The sequence below is a fragment of the Bemisia tabaci genome, chromosome 1, assembly GCF_918797505.1.
Source record: "Bemisia tabaci chromosome 1, PGI_BMITA_v3".
NCBI classification, from domain to species: domain Eukaryota; kingdom Metazoa; phylum Arthropoda; class Insecta; order Hemiptera; family Aleyrodidae; genus Bemisia; species Bemisia tabaci.
This window is the reverse complement of record NC_092793.1, coordinates 79125228-79144184: the sequence shown is the minus strand read 5'-3', so window position 1 is coordinate 79144184 and position 18957 is coordinate 79125228. Positions and strand designations below refer to the sequence as shown.

General features: G+C 40.8%; 1 protein-coding gene across 12 annotated transcripts in view; it reads left to right on the top strand.

The window, feature by feature from the left end:
• The window catches only part of LOC109043957 (serologically defined colon cancer antigen 8 homolog), a 60760-nt gene that overhangs the window by 15721 nt on the left and 26082 nt on the right, over positions 1–18957 (top strand). For 6 of the 12 annotated variants that reach the window (XR_011900826.1, XR_011900828.1, XR_011900827.1 and 3 more), the window contains exon 1: positions 14762–15029. Coding sequence is in view for 8 of the 12 variants with exons in the window: in XM_072306258.1 (XP_072162359.1) it covers positions 14998–15029 (32 nt within the window). In the remaining 4 variants the exon portion in view is untranslated. Of the gene's footprint in view, positions 1–11545; positions 12153–14753; positions 15030–15111; positions 15300–18957 lie in introns of those variants that run through there. The other 6 variants (XM_072306255.1, XM_072306256.1, XM_019061341.2 and 3 more) reach the window with 5 other exon arrangements.

Genomic DNA, 18957 nt, shown 5'->3' with positions numbered 1-18957 from the left:
GCAGCAAGCAGCAGTCGGCTTGAAACGCATTGCGCCTACAAGACTGCGTGAATACTTCACGCGTTGCGTCCAACACGGTGCGGTCTGCGCGGCGCGGCGGCGGAAGTTAAAATCATTGATCCACATTTGTGTTTGTTCTTTCATAATTTTTTCGTTCATTTCTTAAGAATGGAAGGCCTTGTCCACACAGAGATAGGTTTACGGAACTTAACTTTCGCGCAAGTTCCGTGAACTTTTGCTGGTAGTGTTGCCAGGGCTTTCCCAAAAAATGTGTTCAACACGAGTAAACGCGTCTTAAGCACCCTTCCCCCGCTGGCACGTTCATTAGATGGTTTTTATTGATGTTTCAAAACGAATGAGAAGGGGGCGGCAAGTAGGTAAATCCGGCCCTGAAACTGCCAGTTTTGACTCGTGCTCTTTCCCTAAATAAGTACATTCCATATTTAAAAGAACATTTTAAAAGAACAGAAGAATATTACGCAAAGAATATTTTAATTTAGATATTCGCCGAGCAAAAAATCGAAACCTCTTTATCAGTTCACTTTACGTAAGGTAACCTCACTACAAAATTTTCATAGATAAAGCTAAGAAAACTTTTCAATGTTCTCCCCGGAGATGCTGCACTTGAAATGCGAAAAAGTGCTATTACCTTGGTTTCTTGATCCTTTGCAACAGATAATAACTTAACTATAAAAATTTAAAATTGCATTATGATAAGCAATGGAGGCGCCGTGTAAGGGGAGGGGGGCGACTGCCTTTACCCCAAAGTCTTGGAGAATTTTCTCAAAAAGCCGTCTACGATATTGACATTTAGTGCTGGAATCAATTTGCGCCATACAATTTTTGGGTTAAATCTTTTGGTTCTAAGGGCGGAAGGGGGGGGGGTGAGAAATTCCTCTCTTCTTTTAGAGGTTAATTCCAGAATGTTAACGAGATTCTTTCTCTTTGGAGTCCCAAAAAAGGAAAGGAAGTTATATTTTAGTCAAACATTTTCCGAAGACGGACCTCTGGACTTCTCACCACATGGAGTAGACCCCCAGATTCCCATCTTACTCTTGCCCACGGCAAAAAAGTGTACGAGTTTTCCCCTAAAATTGTAGTACTATTCCAACTTTCTGGATGATATATATGTGGATATTTCCAATTAAGTGTGGTAGTACCGCAACTCCATTGGGGTGTACCGGTACACGGTACATACTACCGCAACATTTGGGTCAGTAACCTAATTTATTGGGTTACTACCACAATTAATTGGAAACGATTAAGCTGGGACTTAACCCAAAAAAAGAGCTACCACTTTCTTTTTCCATGCCAATGAAGACACCCCCCCCCCCCAAGTCATACGCCACGCGCCGCTGCTTGAGGGTGTTGTGTGTGATAAACATGAAACATGATGGAAAAACAACGAATGAATGTACTTGCAGCAAGGATCAAAACAAATAATGCGTGAAGTAGTGCTGTTGACTATTGAACTCTTTTCGGTAGCAAATATTCCGATTTGAAGCCACCTTGCATTGCCGACCGGTTTAATCGCGTGCGTGGTAGCCGGGGGCATCGCAAAGCGAGCAATTAATTTAAGCCCAACCTTGAGGTTGATGCTGAGAAAATATTAGTGGTGCAGCAATCACCAGTGCAGCGGATTCTGATGAAGGATCCGTCTATGCGAATTTTTCTACGTCACCGGAATTGGATGCGATCGACATAGCTACCGGCCATGCGTCTACTAGTTCTGCCTCGATACCGAAGAAAGCAGTAAGTACATTTCTGTATGAGCCATGATTAGTACATGCTTTTATGTGTCTCGAGGTTCATCCCAGAATGCACTCACTGCTCTCTTCGCTATCGCGCCAGAGTTATCACCGCTGTTTTGCTCTTAATTTTTGCACAACACTGGCACGGTTAACCACGCGGATTTGTTTTATTTCCTGGCTCCGTTGATTGTTTTTAGCCTGTGAAGAGGTTGCCATGGTCATAAAATTGTCGAAATCGCCGGGCCCAAACGAGAATAGTATTGTTTGAAAGCGTATTGACTTCATTATCGCAGATTTGGTTTCGGATTCAATCGGAGGGTATGGATTCGATCGACACGAATCGATCGAAAAATGAAAACGTGAATCGATGATCGATCGACAAATTATTAAAAGACCGGTGTCGATTCGATCGACATGAATCGATCGAAAAATTAAAACGTGATTCGATCGACATGAATCGATCGACACCGATTCGATCGACATGAATGGATCGAAAAATGGATTCAATCTACTTAACGATCGTAAGTGACATGCTCAGAGGAAATCCATGCCCTGAGCGTTCTTAAATTAATTGACAACTTTATAAGTCGAAGCTTCAAAAGCTGCGAATCACATTTAGGCAATGAAGCCCCCTTCCGGTTCCCTTGATATTTTAGAGCCGGTAAAAATATTTGGCTATAAATGTCGAGCTCCTAACTACAGATATCGATGGTCAATGTGCGAAACCACATATCTCCTCATGATTCCGTTCGTTCTCTCTTCTTGCAAAAAAAGGCACGGCGAATATGATATAAAAATTGCCTTGTTCATTCATAGTTATGGAAATATCTTCGGTGATAAATCTATTTTCCTGGTTTATTTATTTCAGCAAATGTATTTCCATCAGGAGCCATCATCGACACGATACATATGAAAACTTTGATTTTTTCCAGAGTCAAATGAACGGAAATTTCCAAAGAAACACGGCAACCTGCCATTTAGCATAATCATTCGCCATTTATAAATCTGTAATCAACAAGTTGCAATACTGCCGAGCTAAGGAAGAACGCCGTATGAACATTCGAGAGTTGCCAAGTTTCTCTGGATAAAATGTACATTTTCAAGGAAAGTCAGGCATATTTCTCCTTGAAATTTTCAGATATCCTGGATGAAATTGCGAACAAAATTTTCTGAAAATTTTGAGGAAAAATATTCATAAATTTCACAGTAAATTGGTTGTTCATCGATGGAAATATGGCAACATCTGAAGTCTCATACGATGGTCTTCCTTAGTACGGTGGAATAGGTCATGAGGATACACGCCTCACGACCACGAGTCACGAAGCGCCTTCCAATATTAATTCCACACTACGATCCTAAAACGAAAGTTGATCCTTTGAGAACAGTTGCATCCACTGAAAATGCAGGCGTTTTAAAGACTTGTTAATAACCGCACAAATAAAAATTTCGTGCTGGCGAATAGCAAAACCACCGGAGGTAATATAAGGAAATGGTAATTATTTTCATTTCGTAGAAGTTTTACGCGAATAAAGCCACTCATCGATGGTCAAACTACCAGACCACGTATATCATTTGCGTTGTTTGAAAATCTCCCCTCCCATTATATTTTTTTTAAAAGAGAATACAAATAAATATCATCCCTGGAAATTTTCACGGAGTTTTCTTCGTGCAGGGAAGGAAAATCACGGAAGTTTTCAAGAACATACATTAATTAGTTTTCCATTTAAAAAATGAAGTGTGACAGGAAGTCTACAACGTCGCAAACCAAGATACGTGGTCTGGTAGTTTCGCCGTCGACATGTATGTTTCGCGTGCGTATGTGTTACACGCAAGGGTGTGATTTCTCAATTCTCAATCTCATAGTTCCGATACCCGGATTATCGTTTTACATAGTTCATATTCTTTTGTTATATTCCGTACAACTCGATTATTTTTAATCCTCCTGTAAAAACCACCCATTTGCTAAATACAATTCTAGCTGAAGCGCACTTAATCGCATTCATGACTGCAAAAATGTTAACGGAAATCGAAAAGGCCAGCGTGCATGAGGACTGTTTCAATTTTAATCTTCCGTCTCATTTCTAAGGCGCAATGATACAACTATTTGAACTCTCTGGAATGTGTGAGGTATCACGCCGCATTTGAAGGCGTTTTCAAATCAGCCAGGTTCCGTTATCGGAATAATCGTTTTGCATAGTTCATATTCTTTTGTAATATTCCGTGCCACTTGTTTATTTTTAATCATCGTAGAAAAACCACCCATTTATAAATACAATTCTAGCTGAAGCGCACTTAATCGCATTCATGACTGCAAAAATGTTAACGGAAATCGAAAAGGCCAGCGTGCATGAGGACTGTTTCAATTTTAATCTTCCGTCTCATTTCTAAGGCGCAATGATACAACTATTTGAACTCTCCGGAATGCGTGAGGTATCACGCCGCATTTGAAGGCGTCTTCAAATCAGCCAAGTTCCGTTATCGGAATAATCGCTATGCATAGTTCATATTCTTTTGTCATATTCCGTGCCACTTGTTTATTTTTAATCATCGTAGAAAAACCACCCATTTGTAAATACAATTCTAGCTGAAGCGCACTTAAGCGCATTTCTGACTGCGAAAATGTCAAAGGAAATCGATACGCCCAGTGTGCATGGAGGCTATTTCCATTTCAATCTTCCGTCACAATCTTACGGCGCAATGATACAACTATTTGAACTCTCCGGAATGCGTGAGGTATCACGCCGCATTTGAAGGCGTTTTCAAATCAGCCAAGTTCCGTTATCGGAATAATCGTTTTGCATAGTTCATATTCTTTTGTAATATTCCGTGCCACTTGTTTATTTTTAATCATCGTAGAAAAACCACCCATTTATAAATACAATTCTAGCTGAAGCGCACTTCAGCTATGCATTCACCACTCCAAAAATTTCAGAGGAAATCGATACGCCCAGTGTGCATGGAGGCTATTTCCATTTCAATCTTCCGTCACAATCTTACGGCGCAATGATACAACTATTTGAACTCTCCGGAATGTGTGAGGTATCACGCCGCACATGAGCGCGTTTTCAAAACAGCCAATTTCCGATATCTGAATAATCGTTTTGCATAGTTCATATTCTTTTGTAATATTCCGTGCCACTTGTTTATTTTTAATCCTCGTAGAAAAACCACCCATTTGCTAAATACAATTCTAGCTGGAGCGCACTTCAGCCAGCATTCACCACTGCAAAAATGTCAATGGAAATGGACAAGCCCAGCGTGCGTGAAGGCAGGCCCGCCACAAGGGGGGGGGGGATACTGGGTCCCTGTTATCGGGGCCGGGCCCCGGAGGGAGCCCGTGTTACCCGTGAAAAACCACTACGAATTCACATGCAACCCTTGTTTCGTAAGAAAAAGTGAAAAATTTACCCTAAAATTTTCGCAAAAGGTGAAAAGATTTTCAGAAACACGCTGGGGCACTGTAGAATTCTTCTTAAATTTTCAAAGAAGTATACTTCTTGGAAAATTTCTATCTATTTTAAAGATTTTCAATACAGAGGGATATTTTTAGTAACTGCATTTCATTTTCTTCTGTCGTCAGATGCTAAGAGTCTCCAGTCTGGGCATCCTCGACTAATAAGGCGCAATAAGCTTTGCTTATTGCGCCTTATTGAAGGCATTATGACTGGCCTCTCTCAACTTATATTCGTACGTAACGATAAACAATGGGACGCGTTTGTTACGGCGCCTTGATACAACTATACAACCTCGACGGATGTCCGTATTGCGTTCAAAAAATTGAAGGCGTTTTGACCTCCTACACATAATACCTGTAGTTGATTCGATCGACAAACGCGTTGGTCGGCGGTGACGGGGACTTGATGCGTTGTTTTAAACTTGATGGATGTCCGTACCGCACCGACTGAAGTGCGAGACTACGTATCTCCATTGCGGTGTTTCAAAATTTCCGTTCTTAATTCATCTCTTCAATATTAAGCTTCAGTATTAATATATCTCAATATATTTAATTTATAAAAATATCTTTCATTAACATCATAAATGCTCCGTCGAAGTAAGAAACCACGAATCTCCATTGCGGTGCTTCAAAATTTCCGTCCTTAATTTACCTCTTCCATGAAAAACAATCCAAATTTACGACTTTAAATTTTGAACCAAATCTTCTGCTATCGAATACGAAAAATCATGGAGAATTTAAGTTTTATGTTGACCAGCTTATTGAAAGAAAAATAATATTTCTAAGGAAGTCTTCAACGTCGCAAAAGGAGAAACGTCGTCTCTCATTTTGCCCAAAAATATGTATGTATAAAATTGAAGGCATTATGACTGGCCTCTCTCAACTTATATTCGTATGTAACGATAAACAATGGGACGCGTTTGCTACGGCGCCTTGATACAACTATACAACCTCGACGGATGTCCGTATTGCGTTCAAAAAATTGAAGGCGTTTTGACCTCCTACGCATAATACCTGCAGTTGATTCGATCGACAAACGCGTTGGTCGGCGGTGACGGGGACTTGATGCATTCTTTTAAACTTGATGGATGTCCGTACCGCACCGACTGAAGTGCGAGACTACGTATCTCCATTGCGGTGTTTCAAAATTTCCGTTCTTAATTCATCTCTTCAATATTAAGCTTCAGTATTAATATATCTCAATATATTTAATTTATAAAAATATCTTTCATTAACATCATAAATGCTCCGTCGAAGTAAGAAACCACGAATCTCCATTGCGGTGCTTCAAAATTTCCGTCCTTAATTTACCTCTTCCATGAAAAACAATCCAAATTTACGACTTTAAATTTTGAACCAAATCTTCTGCTATCGAATACGAAAAATCATGGAGAATTTAAGTTTTATGTTGACCAGCTTCTCGAAAGAAAAATAATATTTCTAAGGAAGTCTGCAACGTCGCAAAAGGAGAAACGTCGTCTCTCATTTTGCCCAAAAATATGTATGTATAAAATTGAAGGCATTATGACTGGCCTCTCTCAACTTATATTCGTATGTAACGATAAACAATGGGACGCGTTTGCTACGGCGCCTTGATACAACTATACAACCTCGACGGATGTCCGTATTGCGTTCAAAAAATTGAAGGCGTTTTGACCTCCTACGCATAATACCTGTAGTTGATTCGATCGACAAACGCGTTGGTCGGCGGTGACGGGGACTTGATGCATTCTTTTAAACTTGATGGATGTCCGTACCGCACCGACTGAAGTGCGAGACCACGTATCTCCATTGCGGTGTTTCAAAATTTCCGTTCTTAATTCATCTCTTCAATATTAAGCTTCAGTATTAATATATCTCAATATATTTAATTTATAAAAATCTCTTTCATTAACATCGTAAATGCTCCGTCGAAACGAATACGGTAAATCACGCACCAGTCGCATTTCGCCACGCCGCGCGCCGTTCGATGCGCCGCAAGGAGGGGTTGCGAAAAACATGCCCACGCCTCGCAGGACGCCCACGCTTTGAACACGTATTCTTCATGACTGAAGACAAAAAAATTGCGAGATAACGACGGTCGACGGTGCACTACGCTTCCGCAGTAAATCCATCATCCACGGCCATTTCCAGGGAAACGAACGAACCGGGCAGCCGAGTCATCAGACCGAAGAAAAATAGGACGGGAAAAAGGAAAAACCGCGCATCTCCCGACGGGACCAACGTGACAACCGTTTTTCCCGAGGGGGCGAGGGGGGCCGGGCACGCCGGCCGATCCCTATATTTTTCCCGCCGTCGGGGGACCGGGACGGTCGAGCCGGTACCACCCGCGCACGGATCGGCCCGGCGGTTCGCGCTGAATTTTGACGCAAAGAAAAGGCTTACGGAATTATATATGGTGATCATGATGATTCAGACTCTGCAAATGAACAGGTTATTCAAATTACCCCTGGTAAAAATTGGCGATAGGAGCTGCGTTTCAAAATACCATAGGGGTTCTTATAGCCGACTGAAGAGGGCGATAGAAAATCATATAGCTGGCTGTAGAAAGTGGAAAAAATCATACGGCCGGGCTACACGAAGCGATAAAAAATTATACAGCCGGGCTTCACACTTTATCGCCAGGCTGTTGCTTTTTCGCCATCGGCTATAAAAGGCTATAAGAAATTGTGTAGAAATTCTTGTGCTTTGTAAATCCTTCAGTTTTTACGGAGTCACCTTGATATTTACAAAACGCACATTATATTTTCCTTTACTACATATTTTTTTCTATCAATTAAAATGAGAATAATCCATACAGAGTGTGCAAACATTCCAAAGTCATGAGTTGAAAAACGCTGACTCCGCGAGATTAAATATTAGAGCCTAACACAAAGCGGAGCGGTGCGGCAGCGCGGCGCACTGGCGCCTACAAACCTAACAGGGATACTTCACACATTGCGCAATGCGTGAAGTATCCCTGTTAGGTTTGTAGGCGCCAATGCGCGTTCAGCGCTGGCTGCCTGCCCGCCGCGCCGCGCCGCAACGTACCGCGGCGCTTGAAGCAACTATTTCACACCAGAGATATTGCACAGTATCATACGAAATTGAAGGCGCTCTAATATATTAGGAATGGCAGGCATCCATCAAAAGTACGGAGCTTTCCTCGCAAATTAAATCAAGATACTGCGGCCCAAAAAGAGAGCGGTAGTCCAAAAACTCACTAAGTCCTAGCATCCGTAATTAGTAACGTTTAGCATACACTTTATCGCCAGGCTGTTACTTAATCGACATCGGCTATAAAAGGCTATAAGAAATTGTGTTGCCAGCTATAGAAGCTTTTGGAAATCTTACAGCCGGCTGTAGGTCTATGGTATTTTGGAACACAGTTTCTACTGCCAATTTTTACCAGGGACGCCAATGGTTTGCATAATAATTGCAACAACAAAACTAGCTGAAGAGGCATTGGGGACCTATCACCACTGAATGGAGCGCTGAGTAATTTAGTTAATAATTCTCCGTTGGACAAATGTGCGCGCCTTCACTTTTGCGCGAAACTTCATGCAATACAGCACGATCGCAGTTTGACGAACCATCAATTCGTCGCTTGGCTGACGGCCGGCACTTTTCACTTGTTTTTTTATTGAAGAAGATACCGAATTAATTTCCTGTTCGGATTGAAACCTTTGTCCTTACATCATCCAAAATGTAAACCGAAAAAAATTATATCACCCTTCAACATAACTACACTTTTTTACGCAGACAAAGTTTGCAGCCTCATAATATATTTAAGACATTCTTAGGGTTCATAATTTACATTTCTTTTTCAAAGTATACGTATCATAATCGAAGCATTGTAAACAAGTGGCATGGAGGAGTTAACAACGGTTTCGAGATTAGGAGAAAAACTTCTGTGGGTTTTCAAAAATTTGTCCATTTTGAAGTGAGACACCAAAATGACTACGACCTCCCAGGTTACATATCAACGATGAAACTACCAGACTGCATATCTCGTTAGCGGTGTTTATAAATCTCCGCTCCCATTTTAATTTTTTGAAGGAGAATAAATCAATATCATTCCTTGAAGTTTTCGCAGAGTTCTCTTCACACAAAGAAGAAAAGTCATGGGAATTTTCAAGAATTGACGTTGAGTTATTTTCCATTAAAAAAAAAATAAAGTATGGCCGGAAATCTGCAACGTCGCGAACTGAGATACGTGGTTTGGTGGTCTCGCCGTCGATATGTACTTTCAGCCTAATCTTAGGACCTCGCAACCTCGCAAGGCCTTCATTCACTAAACTTGGAGCAGTCATAATACAGACCAAAGACACATTCCAAACGCTTTATTATTGATATTCAGGGCCGGATTTAGGGGGTGGCCACATGTGCCGCGGCCGATGGCGGCAAATTTTGCAATTTTTTTAAATTTAGGTATAAGAAAAATCGGATTTAGAAAAAGAATTACAAACTAGAAACTGCGACAAAATCTCTCATTTCCTAAGAGTATAGTAATTTTTCATTTTGTCGTCTTCCGGTGATACACTAGACTGCACCTTAAGACCAGTTTAGACAGAAGCCCAACACGCAATTTAGCCTGGAGCGGCGCGGGCAGGGAGCAATGATGACGAGGACTTGACATGAAAAGGAGAAGTCCTCGGCGGGGCGGTCGGTATGTAACACGTATTAGCGCCTACAAGACCGCATGAATACTTCGCGCATTGCGTCAATCACAGTGCGGTCAGCAGCGGTCGGCGTGAAACGCATAGCGCCTACAAGACTGTAGGAATACTTCACGCATTGCGCTAGATCCGGTCATCCGGAGATCGCTAGACCGAGGCGCGGCGGTGGAAGTAAGAATTATTAAACCACATTTATGTTTTTTCTTTCATAATTTTTTCGTTCATTTCTTATAAATGGAAAGCCTTGTCCACACAGAGCTAGGTTTACAGAACTTAACTTTCGCGCAAAGTTCCGTGAATTTTTGCTAGTATTGTTGACAGGGCTCTCGCAAAAAATGTGTCCAACAAGAGTAAACGCGTCTAAGCACCCCTCCCCTTCCGGTGCGTTCACTTGATGGTTTTTATCAATGTTTCAAAACGAAAGGGAAGAGGGCGTCAAAATACAGGCATCCCCTGGGCGGCAAGTAGGTAAATCCGGCCCTGTTGAAATCTTCCAGGCATAGGTTGCATGCGTGAGAAAACACGGTTGTTCGAGGCAGTATAGAAGGAAGCATATTCCACCATCCGACATAAACTAAGAACAATGAGAATACAGGAATAAATGAGATGATAATGAAACTAACACGAAAACAAATTATATTAACAGGAAAATGTACGGCTCTTTTCCTGCAACTATTTTTTGTTCGCATAAAGTGCGTTCCGAATTCCCTTTTCAGGCGCTACTCTTTTACAGTGTTTGCAACTTTAAGGCAACACGAATTTAACATCGAGCAAAACCTCAAAGAAATTCACCTCACCCTCTATTCGTCGCTCCTCTGACGTAGAGGGGCGTATCTCGATTTCCACATGATCCCTGTTCTTTGTATAACTATATGCTTTCCAGGGCTCATGTGGAAAGATATGCCCTTACGTCAGGGGATGACTTATTAAGAGAGTCGGAAAGCAAAGCAAGCAAGTTTTCTGCAGGTTAGTGTTATAATTATTCATTCTGATTGATAACGATTCACTAAGGTTTATCCCAATGCATTGATATGCATTAATGCTTGAGTTATTGCCTAGAATTGGTGAACAGACGAAAAGTTTATAAATCATAAATCCCTGCACATTAGTCACAAGAATACAAAATTATAAGCCAAATGACGGCATCATCACACGCAGCAGGTGAGTATCGAAATTCGTTGTTCTCTGACATCAGTTTCTGATGGCAGCATTAATAAACATAATGAAGAAAAATAAAGAAATAAATTAAATTACTCTAACTCTTATAGTGTTGTGAACGTGAAAATTGATACACTCTGTAATTAGAAGCCGCACTAAATGGAAACATGTAAAGGAAGTAATGCACTGAAACCCCTTTCGGTAGATCCGAAATATTTCTTACAACCAATATCTTTGATTGAAATAAGTTATAGTTATATTCTGAGAAGGATGAGAATGTTTTAAAAATATTTGTGGAATCTTTCTTTGTCATTGGAATATTGACGGTTAAAGTACCAGACCATACGTATCTCGGTTTGCGACGGTACAGACTTCCTGTCATGCTATTTTTTTTTTTTTTTTTTTTTTTTTTTTTTTTTTTTTTTTTTTTAGGGAGAGCTATTCAACGTCAATTCTTGAAAACTTCTATGATTTTTCTTCACTGTGCGAGGAAAATTCTGTGGATACTGGGAGGAATGACGTTGATTTGTTCTCCCTCAAATAAATAAATAAAATGGGATACTTGGTTTGGGAGTTTCACCCTCAATACACCTCCAAGGATATTTATGTTGAAATGAGCTCACTGAAAAATTTTAAAAGAAGCCGCAGTGATCTGACAAATCCGCTCCGTGCTGCAGTGGACAATAACCCTCAATATCCCGTGCATTCGGCTAAAAAACCGGGCCGTAAAGATGATGTGTTATACGCCCCCGCCTCCAATGTTTTTGCCAGTTTGAGCGGAAAAGCCGCTTATTTTAGGTTGATGTTGATGGGGAAGTTGGAGCCATATCTGGAAATTGAAGACACCGACTAGGTAACCCTTCATAGCGACTACCCCGACGAGAGCACTGAGCAAGGAGTTGCGTGCAATGGATAGGTAATGACGTCATTGTTGTGCCTGGTGGTGATTCTATCATGTCCCTGGGAGACAACGCCCGCAATCGTCACGATTGACCCATTTTACCTCAATTCGAACGGTCTAGTTATTTACCGGTTGAATCTCATGTCGGAAACAATAAGCGAGTTGGGATATTCCTCATCGGTGCTAAGAACAAAGCAATACATGTTCGCGTCGCGGCTCATGCATATGTGGTATGAATAATTTTGATATTTTTTAAATCAAATATCTGGCATCTTAGGCTTTTCATTTTATATTTTATTTTACGTAAAAAGCAACCTTTTTAGTAACCTTTTCTGTAGTGTACAATTATATTTATCATAAATTACACAGGGTGATCCAAAAGTCCCGTACCACCCCTAAATAGACCGCGTTAACCCTCTATGGTATGAATTAATTTCAGATCTCAGATTCTGGGATGCACTAATCTATTTTGTAGCTTGCGTAAAAAAACACAGAGCACCTATTTTTTTGAAAAATTTTAAATTTTTTGGGAATCAGTTATTTAGAATGAGAAAGAAATAGTGAAAATTTGCGAACGCATACCACAGAGAAAGATTTAATTTTTAAAAACCCGAAAAGTACGTTGTTGCGAATTTGTAACGCTATGCCACAGGGGGTTAAGCAGAAAGGAGCCAAGCCACTTCAGCTATTGCCAAAAATCCGGCAATTTAGTTTTTCACAAGAAAACGGTTGTGCGGATTCCTTTGAAAGTTTAAAAAGAATTCGCTCCGTGCTATATACAGTAAATCAACTGAAATTTGCACAAAAATCCCTCGTGTTCCCTACATTAAATATTGAAGGCGAACTGATATGGTGTTAAAGTAACCTCTTTCGGTTTGCTAAGAAGCTATTTTTTTCAGCGTCTTTGGGGCGAAACGCGTCATTTCACGACGATACCATATTTGACTACGTGGGTGCTAATGCTGCCTACACTAATAATTGAAGGCGAACTGACATGCCGTTCATGTAATCTTTTCCCCTTTGGTAAAAAGCTATTTTATTTATTCATTTCTTTTTTCTCTTTTCTTCTTCCCCTTTCTTTTATCTTTTCTCCTTTTTCGTTTCTTTTTTTCTTCTTCCTCTTTCCTTCCTTTCCTTTCTTTTGTAAAAAAACAAAATTAGAGGGGAGATTTTAAAACAGCAAATAATGGACGATGGACTCGAATTCTGTGTTATTATTAAACATAACTTGTCGAATGTGAAGTATAGCTGCTTTATTATAATCGAATAAAACAGTGGATTTCAGTCCATTATTTATGCAGATTCTCTCCTCTTATTATACAGACACACAGACAAGGGGGGGGGGGAGGCTCATGGAACTTCCCCCAGAAAATTTTCAAAATTTTAAAGCATCCAATATGCAGTTTGAGACGGTTCCGTCATGAGTAATTAATAAATAGACACGTCCTTCCTTTCTCTTTCCTCAGTTCCTTCTCGTTCTAAAATAAACATAAATTACCAACACTACTAACTACTCTGCCGTGCTAGGGAAGAAGGCCGTATGAACATTCGAGAGTTGCCAAATTCCCTTCGATAAAATGTTCATTTTTGAGGAAGGTTATGAATACTTTTCCTTGAAATTTTTAGGAACTTCAGCAGGGCCGGATTAAGGGAGTGGCAACATGGGCCGCGGCCCATGGCGGCAAATCTAGAGGGCGGGAAATTTTGCAATTTTTTTAAACGCAGGTATAAAAAAATATCGGATTTAGAAAAAAAATTACAAACGAGAAAAGGCGACAAAATCTCTCATTTCCTAAGAGTGTAGTAATTTTTAATTTTGTCGTCTTTCAGTGATACAAGAGACAGCACCTTTAATTAGTCGAGTTAAGAGAGAAACCAAACACGCAATTTGGCCTGGAGCGGCGCGGCGCAGAGAGCAATGATGACAAGGACTTGAGATGAAAAGGAGAAGCCATCGGCGCGGCGATCGGCATGTAACACATATCAGCGTCTACAAGACTGCACGAATACTTCACGCATTGCATCAAACACAGTGCCGTTATTGCAGTCAGCGTGAAACGGATAGCGCCTACAAGAATGCGCGAATACTTCATGCATTGCGCCAAACACAGTGCGGTCAGCGTGAAACGCATGGCGCCTACAAGACTGCGTGAATACTTCACGCATTGCGGCAAACACGGTGCGGTCTGCGCGGCGCGGCGGCAGAAGTTAAAATCATTAAATCACATTCATGTTTGTTCTTTCATAATTTGTTCGTTCATTTCTTGTGAATGGAAGGCTTTGTCCGCACAGAGATAGGTTTACAAAACTTGACTTTTGCTAGTAGTGTTGACAGGGCATCCCCAAAAAATGTGTTCAACACGAGTAAACGCGTCTTATGCACCTCTCCCCCGCTGGCACGTTCACTTGATGGTTTTTATTGATGTTTCAAATCGAATGAGAAGGGGGCGGCAAAATACAGGCGGCCCATGGGCGGTAAGTAGGTGAATCCGGCCCTGAACTTCAGGTAAAATTGCGAAATTATCATAAAAATTGGAAAGAAAATATTCATAAGTATACCAGGAATTCCAATTCGTGCTTTATCAAAGGAAATTTGGCAACGCTTGGAGGTTCATACGGCGTGTTTCCTCAGCACGGCAGTACTGCTGCTAATACTACTACTACTGGCTTCCTTTTTTTCTTTCTTCTCTTTTTCTTCCTCCTTTTTTTCAGGTACACGGGGGGGGGGGGGGGGGAGCGCACGCCCCCTAGAGCGTCCCCCGTGGACCCGCCTATGCCTAACATCTCGTTTCCCTTTAGAATACCTAAGTCATTCGTTTTTATGTTTATAGGTGGATTCAGTTACTTGCGTAGGTGACAAGGCGAAGAATTTGAAAAATTGCATGAGCCTGGTGGACACGGAAACCATCTCGAGCGGGGAGCAGTGTCGTTTTCAGAGTGACTGCGCGATTCGTGGGAGCTGGTCGCGTGTCTAGCTTCACCCTCGCCCTCGTGGAAATCGCGCAGGGATCGCAGGGACCCTTGGAAGGAGTCGCAGTAGCCCCTCGCTCGCGCCGCGCCGTCCCGGCGACCGTAATGACTCTCAAAGCAAAGAAAAACAAACTCAAGTAAGTCGCCAACTTCCACTGCCGCTCACCGCATTCCAAGTTTCCCGCTTTTCCCAGTGTTCGTCTTCGTTGAATCCTACCATTTGTAGCTCTCGCGGTTATTTTCGCTCTTACTTTATTTGTATTTTTTAAGCCCAAACGACCTATGTTTACGGAAATGTCCCTAATATCTTAATTTACCAGATTGTTTGTGCGACATCCATTCGGACAGTTTAGGGATTAGTTTTATTTAAAGTCTCACCGAGCATGTTGTTCCTCATCTCCTCGAAGGTAGGAAGCACTTAAACACGCACTTAAATCGGTGATTTTTGCGGGAGCTCAGTATAGTTCAACTTTTTGTTACAAATGTAAAGGCTCATTCCGTGTGTTTCATATTTTTATTAGGAAGTAATTATAGTGCTTTATCTTAATTTTAACTTATTATTTTGAATTTTTGTGAGTGCAGATACATATCTCATTGCACGGTCGCGTATAGCATTCGTGATCGAAAGGGGCAAATCTTTGTCTTAAAGATTTGCCTCAATGAGTAATCTTTTTTGTCATTTTCCCCATCTCAGAAATTATATTTAAGAAAAATGTTCCTTGAAACTCTCCGTGCTGTTGTGCAAAGGTAGACACGTTCCTTCTTAGCAGAACTCTCAGGCAATGATGAAATATTTAGCTAAATCACCTAAATCACTCGCTATGAAAAATGTCTGATACGCATATGTGTGTAAAGACAATGTACTATAAACCATGTACCATGCTATTTCAAACGTCTCTGCTGTTGTAGGTGGCTATTAGACGTACGAAGAGTAAAGGTTACATGATCACAAATATACTCACAACTAAGTAGCACACAAAATTCGGCATGTTTTTGCCGAGTTTGTGTTTCATTTTAAAGATAATCCTGAAGTCCATTACTGATCCGGGTATTCATGGATAGGTTTTCACAGGAGATGTACCTACCTGGTCAGAGGCGGATCTAGAAATTTGGCAACACCGGATTTCCTCTATTTAAACCCATGTTAAATCATCGCTTCTTCTCGAAGCATCTGGCCCGGTTATACTACATTTCGTCAACGATTTTTTGTCCGCGCACCTATTTTTTCCAGTAATTTGTGTACATGCGTTTTCTCGGCACGGGAGTTTTGGTCCACGTGCCAGTTGAGACCCCAAGTTGAATGGTCCACATGTAAATACAAACGACAATTGCTCACGACGTTTTTGGATGAAAATGTATAATACCTTGGAAGAGTGAGGGTTTGTTTTTTTGTTTTTTTTTTTTTTTTTTTTTGTCTGTTTGGTCCAACGGAGAATAAGGTTGAGACGGAGGTTGAGAGTTTTGGTAAAAATGGGGGAGCGTCAATTCCATGAGACAAAATTCACTAAAACTCTCTACACCTCTATGGTATAACAGGACTTAATTATCTTTCAAGAAATGCCCACCTTGTTATACCTGAACCGGATGAACCTCTATATTTGCCTCAGCTAAAGGCTCTTAGATTTTTCCTGTGTACGATAAGTATCTTGATTTATTTTGCGAGGAAAGATCTGTACTTTTAAAGGATGCCTGTCATTCTAAATACGTTCAATTTCGTATAATACTGTGCAAAACCTCTGTTGTGAAATAGTTGCTTCAGGCGCCGCCGAGCGCCAGCGCGGAACGCGCATTGGCGCCTACAAACCTAAGTGGATACTTCAAGCATTGTGCAATGCGTGAAGTATCCACTTAGGTTTGTAGGCGCCAGTGAGCCTCTTACGCTGCAGCACGCCGCTCCGCTCTGTTAGGCTTTAATATTTATACTCGCATAGTCAGCGTTTTTTAACTCATGATTTAGTAATGTTTGCACACTCTGCATTGATTATTCTCATTTAAATTGATGGGGAAAAAATATGTGTCAATCTATCAAAGGAGAATAATAACATAATGTGTGTTTTTTAAATATGGGTGGTTCCGTGTCAAATTTAATGATTTCCAAAGTACTTTACTTTTTTCTTTTACATTTTGTGCTTTTATTGTGCTGCAGCAAGGTGTACGCGCAACCAAACGCTCAAAATTTGACGTATTTGACTTTAAAAGATCGATGTTCAAATGGGTTAAAACTAAAGATTGCATGCTCCTTGGTTTTTCTTCCTCTTTTATTCATTTTTGCAGTTTCTGTCGGCACAACTGCGGCTCATTGAGATTAATGTCGCTTGGAGAAGGTTTTACAAATATTTGTCACGTTTTACAAATATAAATGTTCTCAAAATGAAGTAATAATTTCGTAAAGAAAAAATTAAAAAAATAAAAAAAAGTACAGAATATTCAAGGATAGAAATAAAACCAAATATTCACCAATGACAATTTGAAAAGATGATTCAAAAGGAGAAAGTAATAACATTTCATTTAGAAAATGAGCAACCATAACAACACCTCCTTCTCTCTCAATTTCCCATTTCCATATTGTCAATATAATTTTACATACCGACTAAAATATAACGCTTGGACCAAGTCACTGTTGCATATTTTACGTGTTCAGGTAAACTTCTGGACAAAAAAGGTGCGTGGACAAAAAATCATTGACAAAATGTCCTGAAACCTCTGGCTTCTCCAAGAATCGATTAATTTTCATAGCTTAAATGGAGGAAAACAACGTTGCCAATTTGCTGGATCCGCTAATGCACCTGGTAGATACCGGGTCTTTTCTTTACCCAGGGACTCTCCGGATACTTAACTACCAGTGGCGTGGCGTGAAGGATCGATTATCGATATATCGCCATTTGAAGCTATGGTAAAAAATCGATTACTAAGGTGTTCGCTGCGAACGCCCTGATAATCGATCTTTTTTCATAGGTTTGAATGGCGAATCAATCGATACATCGCAAAGCACGCCACGCCACTGTTAACTACTCACCCTGTTAGTCACTCGGAAGTCTTCCACTAAAAGAGTCAAATCGGTTTTAAATCCACGCTTTTGCAATTTCTGAGATGATTTCCGTTCTTTCTCCGCGAGAATTGAAGGTGGCGCTCCTTATTAAGAATTTTTACTTTCTCGCTACCCTAGGGTAGAGGAAGTATTGTCATCCTCCAAGGGGGGGGGGGAGTTGAAATTTCATCATTTCTAGACGTTTTAAGGTCCCAGGAGTCAAAATAACCGTACTTGAAAAAATGTGTGTCCGTCCGTCCGGCGTCCCCCAAATCTGTGTACAGCGATATCGCAGAATCTATCTGTTCGATTTTATTCAAAATTTGCAGAGAATACCATATCTATGGTCTCATTATGCACGTCAAACGATTTTTGCACTGAGAAAAAAAGTTCGGTAAATCCGAACTAGTTTGGATCATATGGAACCACGATTTTGTTCGGTACACACAACTGTCGGTCAATTATTCGGTCTATTCAACCGAATTGTTCGGTTTGTGCAACCGAACCATAATAAATTCTTACAGTTCGGTTCATTGGACCGAAAAGTTCGGCTGAGCAGACCAAATAATTCGGTCGTGTGTACCGAACAAAATCTTGGTTCCATATGAACCAAACTAGTTCGGATTTACCGAACTTTTTTTCTCAGTGCGGGTACACTAAAATTTGGGGGGCTAGGGTCCAAGGTCCATTTTTTTATCATTCCTAACACTTTGAATATTAAAATTCATTATTCACTTGTTCGGTCGGAACAGGTGATATATGATATCGTTGTCTCTGATCTTTGCTTGCCGACCCGCGTAACGTACAGTGGTGTGGCGTGCTTTGCGATGCATCGATTGATCTGCGTTTCAAACCCATGGAAAAGGATCGATAAACAAAATGTTCGCAACGAACACCTTTATAATCGATTCGTTACCATAACTTCAAATGGGGAAATATCGATAGTCGATCATCTCACGCCTCGCCACTGACGTCGAAGTGTGCGATCTCGTATTTCAACTCTTCGCATTCGCAAAACATAGGAATCAAGTGAGAGC